Source organism: Cyanistes caeruleus, chromosome 6 (assembly GCF_971803275.1).
Source record: "Cyanistes caeruleus chromosome 6, bCyaCae1.hap1.1, whole genome shotgun sequence".
Taxonomy (NCBI): Eukaryota; Metazoa; Chordata; class Aves; order Passeriformes; family Paridae; genus Cyanistes; species Cyanistes caeruleus.
Window position 1 is genome coordinate 45,302,441 of NC_141706.1, and position 15,152 is coordinate 45,317,592.

Below are 15,152 nucleotides of genomic sequence, written 5' to 3' on the forward strand. Positions count from 1 at the left end.
TATTAGGAATTCCTCCTGAATTGGAATTTAAATCACAAATTCTCACAAGTACACTGACATTCTTAGTTCTGACCTTACATACATTACAGGAGACTCGTAGAAACTCTCAATTTACCAAAACCTACTTCTATCAAAATTATAATGGCATTGCACCTTTAGTTTCTATGATAGCAAAAAACTTTTCAAGTTATTTTAAACTATAGCCTAACTTAATGCTTTTATTCTAATTGTAACTTTTAAGAAAACAGATTAACAAAATACATAAAGCAAAGTGCCAAATTTCACAGTTAATATCCTTAGGAAATAATCAACTGCCAATATTTTAATGGGCATGTCTTACTGACAGTAGGAACAAATTTGCTCCTATCTGAACACATCATGGCAATTACAACACAGGGAGCATGAGGGAGTTCCACTCAAATTTCTGCAAAGCCTTTGGGCAGGGGACAAAACTGAGCAAAAGAGAGACTGTCTGAAAGTTGTAACTACTACAGAGAAATCAGAGAGAGAAATTAGCTAAGAGAGGAAATAACAGCCTGGAATTTGAAGAGGTTATAGAATTTAAGAAATTTCTCTCCTAATAAATCAAAATCCACCCATGTTTTGTAGAAAAGATAAAGGAACATTATCTCTGAAAAATGGGGTATTAATGCAGGAATCTGCACAATGCAACTATCTCCATTATAATCACAAACAGAATAATCTCTCAATTTAAAAATTATTTCCTGAGAAGACAGAGAAAATTTCAACTTAAGGCTATTTCAGCCATTAACTGGCAGCAGTTGTAGACTCACAAAATCCAGCTCCAAACACTGCAACGTGTCACACTTTTTGTCCTGGACTTCAAAGTGTTCTCTCCACATTTTACTCTAGCTATATTTGAAATGGCTGTGCATAGATATTACTTTTACCACCCAGTTATTACTCCTTAAAGGGCAATGTACAAACACCAGTGTACAGTGACTAATCACGTGCACATAGATACATAAATGATTTTTGAATTTGCTGAGTTAAATACTGTCATTTTTTATTAAGTATAGATTTCCTATTCAGAAGGAAAAAGTGGCTAATAATCACATTCTCCTCCACCTTTTCTCCTATCCTTTTCTTCCTTTTCAAGAGCCAATAATGCTTACCTATTTTATCGTTCATCAAATGTGGATCTCTTGGTCTGACAAGTTACATTTGGTACCATTGTTACAGCTATGCAGACACATTTTCTGAGATAGGTGTGGAAATGTATTGCATTTTAAAAGAACAGCAAACCTGGCCTACAGCCTACACACCAAATTTTGGACAACTGAATGCCACAAAATACACACTGCTCACCTCAGAAAACCTCAGAGAAGGGATTTTCAGAACAGCTGAACGGCAAAAGTTTCCACTTTGGGGTGTCACTGCTTTACCTTTGCTGCAAATTAGGATATCCAGAAAAAAACCAGAAGTCTTTTCTGGTTTTCCTCTTCCCTCCCACTGCTAAGGCTGAATGTATCTTGCAATCCTGCACCATGACAATCTCCACTGTGTGTCAAAAATACAGCCACCCTTGAATTGCATTGAGAGTCACTGGTTGACTATTAGCACCTTTAAGCGTTTATACATCACAGACAATTATGCCCCAATACAGAATATCCCCGAAGTAATATCCTCTAATCCTTGCATGCGTATACAAAAAATAGCAAAACATTTTTCTCTACAGCACTGTGAGAGTTTCAGCATAGACAGATCGAAGTCCCTTATAGTACCATGTGTTTAACTACCACTAAATGAGTACAGTTCACTGCCCACTTTTCTTACAACACATCTGTTCTCTCAGTTTATTAGGCACTAACGACCTGGTAAAAGAGATTAATAATAAACCTTTAGTTAATTTTTTATGCCCAAATCACGTATCAGATACAAATCTATTTCAGTTCCAAGGAGAAACTAAAATACATGAGCAGAATAATTTAAATAGTTATATAAAACAAGTTGCTAACATTTTCACCACTCAAACGCAGTCATCCTCCAAATCTGCTCTCTCAGACCTCTCACTGAAAACTTTTTTTTTTTAAACAACCACAGTATGTGATAACCCATCTAAATTTAAAAATCAAAACATAATCAAACGCAGCAGGGCCTGCATTTCCTGTAGCTTTACCTATACCGCAAGGCAGCCCCGTCAGTGGCACAGCGGCGTAGGTACAGCAGAGCTCCGGGACAGGAGCACCACAGGCGCTGTCGGGAGAGTGCCGCCCTTTACCCCCGGCCGTGGAAAGGCCGTGCCCCGCCGGCCCTACCGAAGAGCCGGCAGTCCCGGCCGGCCGGGCGCCCCCCGCTGCACAGGAAGAGAGCTCAACCAGCCCCTGCCCGGGAGGCCGCGGGCAGCGCTGACCAGCGGCCGTCGGTAGCCCCGAACCCTCAGGCCGCCGAGGGCCCCGAGAGCAGTTTCGGGCACCCGGAGATCCCACACTGCCACGGAGGGGACGCGGGGAGTTCCCACCACGCTCGCTCCAGGCCCGGCAGCCGTGCGGGGCCCCGCGGCCCGGGGTGGCCCCGGGGCTCCCAGCGCGGGGAACGGGGCTGCCGCCTCTCCTCCCCGCGGCACCCCAGCTCCGCCGGCTCGGACTCCCCGCGCTGCCCCCTCAGTGCTGCCCTGCCTGCTCACCCGCGTCCCGGCCGTCGGTGCTGCTCCCGCTGTGCTCGCTCTCCCCGCCCGCCCGCTGGCAGCCGCCCCGGCGCTGCCGACGCATCAACATGGCTGATGGGAGAGTCCGCGCCACGTCAAGGGGCAGAGAGCGGGGGCGGGCTGAGCTCCGCCGCTCCCCCGCCCCCGGGGCAGCCCGCAGGCCTCCCCAGCCAGGGCCGCGGGGCCGGCCGCAGCCATGCCGCTCTTGACTGTCTCTTCGTCGCCTTGACAGCTCTTGCTCGCGGCTGTGTGCTCGTTGCCCTGTTCGTCCTTCTTCTGAAGGTCGGTCGTCTGCATCTCAATCCCAAATCCATTCAGGAAAAAAGGCATCCCGATCACCGGGGGTAGTTTTGCCTTCTCTCCGCGCCGCAGCGCTCGGCTGCCCCGTGCTGCGCCTGTGCCCGCTGGTACCGGGGCCGCCCGCGGCCCGCCGGTGGTTGCGCTGCTCTGGCCGCTGCTGCTCTGGCCGGCACGGAATTTCTCTGAAATTCCGTGGACTGAAACAGCTGGGCTTCCGGGAGTCCTTGAGCTCACCCTGCTTGTTCTTATCTTCCACCATGTGTACTTATGGCAACTTTTTAATCTGGAAGATTGTTTACATGTTTCTTCTGAGTGCCTGGGGGAAAAAATATATTGAAATTATATCCCTGGGCTTTTTAGCCTGAAACAATCCTTTATCTCATATTTATAAATATTTAATACTTTTTTTACTGTCTATAGTAACTATCACATAGCCATAGCCATTGCTGTATGTGTTTATCCGGGTTTTTTGTTAGTGTGGTCAGCTTTTTATCCCCAAACTCAAGTTATAGTGACTCTTCAGTTTCAATAATTGTTTTTAACAAGCCTGTCATTAAAGGCCAGAATAGTAACCTCTGTCTTTCCTGAGAGGTCTTTCTGCAACTAATCCAGACATGGAGCAGGACTGAAAAACAGTCTGCTGACTGCCTACCATATCTTCCCTCCTTCACTGCAACTCAGAAAACATTCTGTGACCACCTGAATGCAAATACAAATTACTAAAACAACCTTATTCTCTTTTCTTATATGTCAAATGTGATTATGATAGAATTTCTTTGCCATTACTATCTCCAGTATGGTTTACCAGTCCTCTCCAGTCTGAAAACATGGACAGTTAAATAACAGCAGAATTTACGGGACGGATTTTAAATTTCCTCATCCACAAATCTCACTGCCATTTGTCGAGTATTAAGTAGGAGCTTGCCAATGACATGCAACATCCTCACTCTGAACTCAAAAGAAAAAAGAAAAATAAGACTAACCCCAAAACCCCACAACACTCTGAACTTCAAACAGATGCACAGAAAGTGACTCAGTGTTGTCATTTCAAAAGTATTCAAGTACCTTGTGAAACATTTTCAGAAAATTACCTTAAAAAGAGGCAAGTCCCGAAGTCCAAACTGCAGGATGAGCTCTATAAATAAGAGAAAAAGAGGCAGCTGACATTTAAAGGCACTCAAAGGACAAGAAAATAGGAAAATATAGTACTCTGAAAGCTCACTACAAATAAAAGATATTCAGTATTTTTAATTAATCTTCAGCACAACTAAATTTCATTACATAATAACTCAATCCAATGCTCTAAACCTAAAGTCTTACAGCTGTTATGATGATGCAAACCAGAGAGAAAATCAAGGAGAAAGAAAAAAAATAGAAAATAGATATAAACTCATGTACTCATTATAAGAAAATATTTTGTTAGCTCCCCATATTCATATCTAGAATACAGATTAAAAGCATTTTAATTTTTCATAATGCAGACTGTAGGGGGGGGGGCAGTTGTTTTTGGGGGGTTTTTTGGGTTTGGTTTTTTGGGGTTTTTTTAGCCAATGTTGGCATATCCATTAATGCAGCTCATCTTTTCTTTGGAAAAGTACTCTTAATACCTAAGCAGCAATACATTTCCAGTTTCGTTTTCCTCTTTCTCCACTAAGAAAATCATATTTAACAGCCATTGCATCAGCATTGTTGATATGTTAGGAACAATGTTATTGCCTGTGGGAGACTATGTGTAATAATTAAAAATATGTTGCTTTGTTCAAAAAGTATCAATGGAAAATTCCAGAAAAATTAATCTAATGATATAAAGTATATTTAAAGTATATTTATATCTGTGGGTTCTCTTTCTGTTCATAGTTCTGGACTTTACAACAAATAGGAAAAATAAGTTCTGAATATTACTAAAGTATTCAAAATGAATTTTATATAGCTGTACTCACCAAAGTTTTTGTCTTGACCATCAGTCAGCCTTTCCAGAGTTATTATGGTAGGTTAACTAAGCAGGTTTTATTTCTAGTGGTGACTGCAGTTGTTGCATACTCAACTAGGACGTTAGATCCGGGTTTCAGAAATAAAACTCCCTGGTACACGTAGGTGCATTTGGAAACACCTTAAAACAAACAAAAGCCATTGGAGAGGAGGAGTTAAGGTAGATGTTTATTTAGAACTACTGAAATATAGCTTTGCAGGGATTTTAAAAAAAAGCATTGTTTTTTTTTTTAACTTACATTAGAAGTATCTAAAACTACTTTGAAATATCAGATCTAAATAGACTTTGCATGCAGAACTAATCAGAAAGATAATATATTGATTGACATTTTGTGTAACAGCAATTTCATAATACAGAATGTAAATGAGTATAAATTATTCCCCTTTTTATCTTACCTGGGAAACAATGTCCCTTCATGCAAATGCTACCTTGCTTTCTGACATGTGGGTGCTCCCACATTATAGTCTTCAGAAAAACTCATACAACAACTCAGGCATTGACCCTTCCAAAATGGGAACTATGTAAATTTATAACCATTAACTTTTATGTAACTGACTTTAACCACAGATCTCAAAGCATTTCAAGGAAGGGGTAAATAATTATGAATACTGTGTGTTCACAGGTAGAATGAGAGAGTTCTAATGGGTGACCTTTAAAGAACCTTTGGCTAAAACTACAGTGTATTAGAATAATGGCACGAGGCCTGATGAAAAAAGTTATTAAATGTTTACACCTATTCACCACAAAAATAGGCCTAGTTTGATGGATACTGACTCGGCAAACCCCTTTCTACCACTGCTCTTTGGTCATATTGCCTTTTTTCCCATCCGGTGGTTTCCAGGCAACCAGACCGCGACACATCAGAGCGCAAGGCCCATGTTCCCTCAGCGGGGCGCGGGCCCGAGCGCGGCGGGGCTGCGCTGAGGCTCCGCTGAGGGCTCCGCGCGAACACCGCCGCCTCCCGCCGGCCCCGCCCTCCGCTCTCGCGAGAGCAGCGGCACCGGCCGGGCTCTGCCGCCGGGCGGCGCGGCCATGGAGCCGGGCCTGGAGGAGTTGATGCCGCGGCTGCTGCCCGTGGGCGACTGTGACCTGGCCGAGGACTTCGACCCCACCGTGCCACCCAGGACGCCCCAGGAGTATCTGAAGCGCGTCCAGTGAGTGGCGAGGCGGACGGGCCGGGGCCGGGCCCGTCACCCCCGCGAGAGCAGCGCGGCAGCCGGTGCTGCGCGGGCCGGGCTTCGTGTCGGGGCGCGCCAGGGCGGCCGTGCGGTGCTGCCCTTCGCCGGCATAAATCGGCATTTTACACACCTGCAGGAGGGGCAGGCACCGGTCTCTTTCCTCTCATGACCGGCGACAAAACTGGAGGAAACGACATGAAGTGGTGTCAGGGGAGGTTTAGGCTGATAACAGGAAAACGTTCTTCACCCAGATGGTGGCTGAGCACTGGAACAGGCTCCCCAGGGTATCGGTCACAGAACCAGATCTGACAGAGTTCGAAAAACATTTGGACAGCGCCCTCGGGCACAGGGTGTGATTTCTGGGCTGTCCTGCACGGAGTTGGTCTCAATGATCTCGATTGGGCTCTCCATGATTTTATGAGTATTTCAAAGACATCCGATATATATCGACCTGTTACAGGAAAGAATAAATGCGGCCCACTTGATTTTATTTTGTAGGATCGAAGCAGCTCGATGTCCTGACGTGGTCGTGGCACAAATAGATCCCAGGAAATTGAAAAAGAAGCCAACAGTAAACATTTCAGTAAGTTTCAGAGCTTTTACATGTTTTGAGAGGGGAAAAAAAAAAAAAAGGGAAAGATGTTACCATAATGATGTTTGTATCAATTTTGGGGAATCATTGGCATAACTGAATAGCACTGCTAGATTCTAAAAGCATCCACAAAATTTAGTGTCTGTGTTTGAAGAAACCCCTGCTCAACTGCTGGGTAACAGCAGTCTTTCTAACTGATTAAATTTGTAATCCCCATACCATTTGATACACAGCAAACTATTTTACTGCCTGAGGAAAACAGATGTTGCATTAAATTTTACAATTATTTAATCATAAAACTTGCATAAATTTTAGAAGAAAAATATAACCATACCTGACTTTGGGTTTAGGTCTGTATCTCGCATAAGGGTAGTAGGTGCAGCTAAACTTTACTAAAGTTAGCTGAAATTCTAGCACCACTTCTTTCCTTTCTGAAGGAATATTTTTTTGCAACTTTTCCTTACTGTTGAAGCAGATTTTTCTGTCGTTGCATTGTCCTGCCAGCTTTGTTTTTAATCTACTTTCAAATAGTTTGCTTTTCTCGAATGAGAATGATGTAATCTGAGATTTCACTACTAGATTTAGTAAAGAAAGTTTCTAATACTGACATGACCTTGTAACTTCTGTTGCCATTCTCTTCATCTGTCTCATCTGTGTGTAGTGACATTCTTAAACACTTCAATAACTCTTTCATGCTAATCTTTAAAGAGGTTATATCTACTTAACTATCAGACTTAATTTTGTAGATGGTTTTAGGGTCTTCTGTCTTCCTCGATTTACTGTCTTGACAGGTAGAATGCTTAAGATTGATAGTATCTGTCCCAGATAAGGAATCAGCATCCTGCTTTTTATGAGCAGCAAGATTAAAGCAGAACAATTTTTGAAAGGAAGACCTTAAGTAATTCTTTGACAATGTACTTTGAACACTTAGTTTTCCTTCTTGTGTACATATGAGAAGAGTCAAACAAAAGATACTTTGTCTAAACCAAAATCTTAACTCAGCCTTGGATGTGGTCATGAAATTACCTTTCTTAGATGAAGATTTAAAGGATATTGTTTACCCGATAGTAAACATTTACCAATTCTCTTGTTCTTTAGGATTCTTCTTATAAAGCTCTCTTTACATTATAATTATTGCCAGTGTTTTCTTAGATTTCTGGATGTCAGCCTGCTCCTGAGGGATACTCTCCAACACTCAAGTGGCAGCAGCAGCAAGTGGCAAATTTCTCAGCTGTTCGTCAGGTACAACATCTGTGAGGGGTCTTGCACAGTCTAGATAGAACATATCTGTGCTTTACAGTGGGTAACTTTATATCTAGTATTGAAATTTTATGATTTTGTATCAGGATAGATGTTTCTAGATAGTGTTTTAAGTTATTGAAAGCTAATTGAGCATATACTATGTGGCTTTTAAACATCTGATAAAAATCTTGAGAGTCATGTTTAAGAAATTCTTCAACTAAAGTATATCAGTATTTAGATTAAATGATATGGCTTTGTTGAGGAAGGACAAGAACCCCTATGATGTTATGCAGTTATATTAAAACATAGTGCTGGCAGGAAATGTTCTGCAGGACTTGACGTTAACTAAGAACCAAGTGGATACTGACCCATCAGGAGATTCATAAAGTCCATTCATACAGTCCATTTAGGAACCTCTTTACAGAGGTGGCAACCCATTTTGAGCAGATACACTGATTTGGTAAAACATTTTTAAGGCTGTAGAATTAGCATATACTTTAATCTTTCCCAATACATTTGCACCCTGCTCGAAATAACAAAAGAACAGAAAATTAAGCAGTCTCAAAGGGTAAAGGTTCTCCATTCAGTTAAATTTTACTAAAGTTTTAAGGTGAAGGAGGGTTGATTTAGATTAGATATAAGGAGGTGTTTTTTTACAATGAGGATGGTGAAACACTGGCACAGGTTGCCCAGAGAGGAGTGGATGCCCCATCCCTCAAAACACTAAAGGTCAGATCAGATGTGGCTCTCAGCCTGATCTAGCTGAAGATGTCCCTGCCCATGAAGAAGGGGTTGGACTAGATGGCCTGTGAAGGTCCCTTCCAATCCAAATCTTTCTATGATTCTACTGTTCTCTATGCACCGTTCAAACAGGGTGAAATGGAAAATATAATAAAGATGTAGGTAGAGGTTATTTGTGACTCCCATGCTGCAAAGAGCATGTTTACAGTGCATTGATGCTGCACTGTAGGAGTACCTCAAGTACTGAGGTGTGACCAGCTAGGAGCTGCTCTAGAACGGAGCTCTGCATGAGCTCACGTACCATGTTTTCTTCAGGGAGGAAAATGTAGTGAAGGAGATCTGTACTACTGCATCTACATTGTAAATAGTAATTGAGGTAACCCTGTTTCTGCAAGGGCTGACATTGCATCCTGTTTATTAGGCATAATCTAAGGGTTTAGCAGAACTAAGGAGACTGACATCTAAAGGCTTATTCACTGTATAGGTATTTATTTTATGCTCAAATCAATTGTCTTCTCATCTGTGCCAAAATAAACACTGTGAAATATGAGACTATCCTATAAAGTATTTAAAACCAAAAAAGAGCATCACACACACAGAATCACTAGGTTAGAAGAGACCTTCAAGATCATTGAGTCCAACCCATGCCCTAACACGTCAACTAAACAATGGCACTGAGTGCCACATCCAGTCTTTTTTAAACACATCCAGGGATGGAGATTCTACCACCTCCCCAGGCAGATAATTCCAATACTTTATCAACCTTTCTGTAAAACACTTTGTCCTAATATCCACTCCATCAGAATTCACCTGTTCAACCACTGCATCAGCTGCTGTTACTTAGAGCATTTTTTAGTGGTCTTTTATACAGCTACAGTAACAACTGGAGTGGGAGACAGATTTCTTCTGCTACATAACATTTACAGCTCTCTACAAGGAACTGTTAAGCAGTTTGTCTTGCATAGGATTCCTGTCAGGTGGAAGAAATTTGCTAAGAAACCACACTTGCCTTCTTTCAAACAATACTGTAGACTTCTGATACAGATAGAGACCACTGTTGGAAACAGGGTATTTGCTTTATGTGTGCTTTTGTTTTAAATCAAAGTGGGTTTTTTTCTTAAGATTCTAACAAGAAAAGTCTAGAAGACTATTAAAGCTTACTACCTCAGCTTAACCTTATGTAATAGACTTCAAAATGCCTTCAGCTTTAACATTATTTCCAAAAACCCAGCATGAGCATTGTAATTACATTTCTGCTAAGAGGCATGGGAAATATTTAGCCAGTTGTGCTGGCTATATATCTACTGATTTATAGAAAGTCATAAAATACACTTTTCATACATTTTAAGAATAATGAAGAGACCTTGTGACTAGGATAAAATAACCTCAGTTTTAAACTGGGATTTGACTTCTTTTTAATCACTCAGAGCCTGAACAAGCACAGGAATCACTGGCGGTCACAACATTTGGACAGCAATGTTACTATGGTGAGTAGAATTCATAACAGCATTCTGTGGTTTGTTTTCCCAGTTATTGAATCCACAGTTAATCTTGCTTTATAGTTGCATGCAACAATTTATGAGTATTATTGAGTCTCTTCTCCAGTGTCTTCAAGATAACAGTGTTACACGGTTTTCATTTATTTTTATTTACTTCAGCCAAAGTCTGAGGATGAAGAAGGCTGGAAGAAGTTCTGCCTCGGTGAAAGAGTATACTCAGAAATAGATGCACTATCTGATAATGAAAATTTAGGAATTGATTACACAAAGGTGAGTATAGGACTTCTATTTAATTTTCAGCAGCTGTTTTCTAGACTAACTGCCAAAAACAATCCTACTGTTTATTACCACTTTGTGCCAAACAGAAACTAGGCTCTGGTGAGCCCAGAAAGTCCCAGTGTCCATTCTTTTTATGCAGAAACTAAGTGAAAGAGAAAATAAGCCTATGTCTTCAGTGGATAATGTGTGTTTTTACAGAGTTCATTCATCTCTTTTCAGCTAAAGTAATTTCTTTGTTTTCACCAAACAGAATGGAAGCTTTCTTCATAGTCTGCCTTAGTGTTTTGTTGCATAGTGATATGTGGTTACCCTCCTCATATGTTTGATGTTACTGATATATTGTAGGATACCCTACAAACATGTTCTTTACTGCATAATTTTGAAAATCAAGACCTGAACAAGTAACAGTAGAAGCAAGGTGCTCTGATACTTCATTGGACCTTCAACTTTCTTGAAGATACTTTCTTAATAAATTTCAAAGCTCAGAACAGACTTTCAAATCACTACAGTTGTCTGAACATCAAATTAAAATCTTAGTATGTTATAAATAAAACAAAAATGTTTGTGATAATGTTTGCAATTTCCAACTTTTTTTCAGGTGGGCTTTCCCCCTTTGCTAAGTATTGTAAGCAGGATGAATCAGGTAGGCCTACCTTTTAGAATCATATAGTGACATTGCCTAAATCATTATTTCTCATGTTCTGCTGCAGAAGGCTTATTTATTTTTCTTTGCCCAGAGTAAGCCAGTTGTCTATTACAAATTCTGTTCATTGTACACTCAGAAAGAAAATAAATATTTGTTATCTCACATTCAGCTACAAATAACTTCACAAGCAATGATTTTTCATGACTAGTTCTGAAAGTATCTTTTTGTTGTAGTTTCTCTGTAGCACATTTAATGTTTGAATTTTTGCTGAATATCCCAATAGGTGGTTTACAATGGTTTTAGATTTCTCATTTAAAGTGCAGTTCTTCAGTTTGCTTGTGAACTTCTATGTACACTGCAAGGCTAGAAGAATCACACTTACCTTTCCTTTACTACATTTCCCACTTGCCATCGTTATATACAACCAACCAACCAGTCAGTGTGATGCCTCTTTCCTAATCTATAGGTACTTATCCATAACTTTTCATTAATATAGAAAATTATTCTATATTAATATATATATTATATTCTTCGTTTCCTACAAAGTTCTTTCAAAAAAGTGGTACTTTAACACTTACTTTACCCTTACATGTAACTTCAACCTGGAATAAATACTGTGGAGTAGAAGTACTTTTTATATAATCCTTCAGGTAGAAGAGCAGCAAAATGAAATATTGCAGATACTATATTATACTCTTTCTGTTCCTCTTTTGAAGGCAACAGTAACCAGTGTCTTAGAATACCTGTTAAGCTGGTTTGGAGAGAAAAAATTTACTCCAGAACTGGTAATTTTTAATTTATTTTAACTACTTGCACAGTAATGCGTTAAACAAAGAATAAATTGCTTGAAGTTTTCTATTAAATTACTTTCATTTTCTAAAGAATTCTCTAAATGGTTGAATCGTATTGTTACTTTCAAAACTTTCTTGATTAGACACTAAAATGAGTATTCACAGTTGATTTTGGAAGGCTAAAATCATAAAACATAACAGATACAGACAGAAAAGGTACTGCCAAACTCCCTCCCATTTGTATCACTCACCCCACTAACTTTAGCCAGGAGGCTTAATGAGTTTCAAGATTTAGGAGAGGAGAGAGACCACAGCAACTTTGGTTCTGTCAGGGTGCTGCACACTCTTTTATCAACACCTCCAATTTAGTTTGGAGTCACTTTACAGTGTGCTGGTGAAGACACATCTAATCTTTCCACATGCAGCACAGAACAGAAAGTTTAGCTGCATTCATCTGGTGACAAATCAAATCTACTAAGAACTCCTGATTGACAGGCTGCATTGGCATGGAGTTTGGCCACAACTAGACTGACCAGCTATGTAATGGCACCGTATCTACAGAAGACCTTGGTGGTCTTCTCATCTCCTTCAGGATGACAAAATAAAAGAGTAATGAAAAATTCTATAATTCTTAGCATAGTTTCACTATTTTTTTTTTCAGTCACTTAAAGACCTTTAATTTTCTGTCTTTTCCTGTAGAAGAAAGACTGTTTTCTTTTTAACCAGTATGTATGTTGCAGAGAATGTGCACACTGACTTTTAGGTTAGGTCCCAGAATGAAAGCCAGTAGACACTGTGATTAAATTAAGAAGTTAGACTGGTACCAGAAATTAAGTTTGTAAGAAAGTAGTAGAATTCAGGGATGCAAAACTCAAAGGACATACTTTCACAGTGGTGCAAATCTTAAAGCAGATCTAACCACTAATTCCATGAGGATCTGAGTTCCTACATTCAGTCTTCAGGAATGCTTTTTCACAGATTGTGAAGTTAAAAATTAATAGCCAAGTAATAATATTTAGATATTACTAAAATAATCCTTCCTTCAGACTATAATAGCATCAGCTGTAATAATTTGTATCTTGGCCAGCATTCAAAAAAATGCCAGGAAACCAAGCAGTAGTGCTCACAAGAACCTTTATCTAGAGACACAGAACTAGAGACTCTACCATGTAGGGTCAAATGTGGTTTTCAAAATTCAATTATGGTATATAGCAGTTGAATGCAGTTTTGTTTTGAGATCGACAATTGAGTCCTGCTCTATATAACATGAGTTGTTTGGATCGCCAAGGAAATTATCAGAATTAAAACTCTGTTATTTGAATCCTGACAGGGTAGATGGCTTTATGCACTGCTGGCATGCCTTGAAAAACCTTTGCTACCTGAAGCTCACTCCCTTATTCGACAGCTGGCAAGACGATGTTCAGAAGTCAGGGCACTGGAGGTAAGATTTAATATAACTGTGCAGAGGACTTGGTGAATTTAGCAGGTAAGGAGGATCACTTTTCAGAAGTCTTAGTAATTTATTTTTCATGTCCTAAGTTGGCTTGAGAATGAAGGGAAGACTACAAATACACATAATATGGCATGTAACAGCTTCTCTATTTGACACAGGTAACAAAAGAATTGTTGTAATATTTATGTCTTTTCCAGGAGAGCAAGAATGAAGAACAAATATCAGCTCTGAACTTGATAATCTGCTTAGTTAGCAGGTAACGCAACTTAGACACCTAAACCAGTAATGTATGTCCAGCATAAATGTGTGGTTATTTGTACTGACCTAAATACTTTTAAAAGTGAAAGTCACTAAAAGTACCCTGGGCCAATGCAGCAACTATACTTAGCTAAAAGGATTTAAGATATATGTAAGAGTAAAGTAAGTTTATTCCTTTCTTCAGATGAGCCCCCTGAACCATGAAGCCATAATTATGATAGCAACACTAAAAGATGAGTGAGAAAAAGCAGTAGGTCAGACAACATGAAGAAGTAAGGAATATGTTGCATTGATGGTTTCTTACCATATTCTGCTTCATTCCTAGGTACTTCAATCAACGTGACCTGGCTGACGAGTCTTCCTAGGGTGTTGTGGGAGCATGCAGTATTTTGCATTGCCACAGTACAAACAGCACTATCAGAGTTAACAGCGAGACACTGCACGGTTCAGACCTGAAGTATTACACAATCCCTTCAGAACACCCTCACACTAAGGCATTTGGGACAGCTGTGAATAAGTTCAGCTGAATTTTAGCTGAGATTGACGTCTCCAATACCATCATCACAAAGTGGTAACTGAAGTGTTCAGCATCATCTCTCAAGCTCCTGTCTTTGTAAACTACATGCCTGGTTAGAAATTTCTACAATCTGAGTAATCTACGGACACTGCTATTAGGTGACGTCTGAGGTTATAATACAAATTATTATTCTTTTTCTAACAGACTTATTGAGGACTTTTTTAATAAAACTATAGAAATTTAAAGACTGTTGTTAAACACTGGGTTTTCTCATTCCATATCATTTAACAGCAGCCTTACTACAGAAATCTACACAGTTAAGGCTGACTGTGTTTTTTCAAGTTTTGGTGCCTGAGCTCTAGCACTGTTTAGCAGTTCAACTATAGTCAGCATGTTACTGAAACAATTGTTTCAGTAAAATGAAAACATAACTATTTCTTGAGTATTACATTACAAAAGTAAACCATAGCTAGCAATTAAAAACAATTACATTGAGTTTATGCACAACAAGGTGGAATAAATTTCCTTCTTTGGCCAGTATAGACGACCCTAGGCATAAATCATTCTGACACAAGGAACAGCTGCTAATTTTAGGGACCAGAGAAAATGCTAAACTATGTAAAAACAAGTTTTCTTCTGCTCCAAACAAAATTCCTACAAATGTCTCTACCTAACATCTTTAATGATGTGTGAGCTGTTTGCTCACGTGCTAATGGACTCCATCAAAGAAATACAAAAGCAATCACTGTCCCCCAGTTCAGAGTGAATGGGGAAGGGTAGCACTTGGGCATTCATGTTGGGCAACACAACACACATTAGTTTCTTACTCAAATTTAGTCTTGGTCAGGATTTCTCTCTGTTCTCAAACTCTGCCTCTAGTCTTCCACGCTCTTTTGGTAACTGATATATTTTGCTGAATATGTGAAGTACACAGTTTTTTACCATATGGATATTATTACTTTGGTGTAGAATAAATTTCATACCAAGACACAAGCACA

The 15,152-nt window shown here is 39.9% G+C and overlaps 2 protein-coding genes across 6 annotated transcripts in view; one reads left to right on the forward strand and one right to left on the reverse strand.

Moving 5' to 3' along the window:
• The window catches only part of SEC23A (SEC23 homolog A, COPII component), a 28,884-nt gene extending 26,051 nt beyond the window's left edge, over positions 1 to 2,833 (reverse strand). Inside the window, exons 1-2 of one of the 4 annotated variants that reach the window (XM_086895205.1) lie at positions 2,648 to 2,742; positions 1,330 to 1,411 (exon numbers count right to left, since the gene is read on the reverse strand). The gene's annotated coding sequence lies outside the window, so the exon portion shown is untranslated. Of the gene's footprint in view, positions 1 to 1,329; positions 1,412 to 2,140; positions 2,597 to 2,647 lie in introns of those variants that run through there. The other 3 variants (XM_086895206.1, XM_086895203.1, XM_086895204.1) reach the window with 3 other exon arrangements.
• Positions 2,834 to 5,906: 3,073 nt separating this feature from the next.
• GEMIN2 (gem nuclear organelle associated protein 2) lies at positions 5,907 to 15,147 on the forward strand. Of its 2 annotated transcripts, XM_023927843.2 has the most exons (10): positions 5,907 to 6,112; positions 6,635 to 6,719; positions 7,881 to 7,970; positions 10,139 to 10,198; positions 10,370 to 10,480; positions 11,088 to 11,132; positions 11,852 to 11,920; positions 13,257 to 13,367; positions 13,577 to 13,635; positions 13,963 to 15,147. In XM_023927843.2, the coding sequence occupies exons 1-10, from the start codon at positions 5,991 to 5,993 to the stop codon at positions 14,000 to 14,002; spliced, it is 792 nt and encodes a 263-aa protein (XP_023783611.2). In that variant the 5' UTR covers positions 5,907 to 5,990; the 3' UTR covers positions 14,003 to 15,147. The 2 variants fall into 2 exon arrangements, with proteins under 2 accessions (XP_023783611.2, XP_086751385.1); XM_086895259.1 differs by lacking the exon at positions 7,881 to 7,970 and having other exon boundaries at positions 5,977 to 6,112.
• The last annotated feature ends 5 nt before the right edge of the window (positions 15,148 to 15,152 follow it).

Excerpts from the sequence above, each read along its gene's own strand:
- GEMIN2 (XM_023927843.2), top strand. The coding sequence starts at position 5,991 with ATGGAGCCGGGCCTGGAGGAGTTGATGCCGCGGCTGCTGCCCGTGGGC. Across the intron at positions 7,971-10,138 it reads ATTTCTCAGCTGTTCGTCAG|AGCCTGAACAAGCACAGGAA; the intron begins GTACAACATCTG and ends TTAATCACTCAG. Across the intron at positions 10,481-11,087 it reads TAGGAATTGATTACACAAAG|GTGGGCTTTCCCCCTTTGCT; the intron begins GTGAGTATAGGA and ends ACTTTTTTTCAG.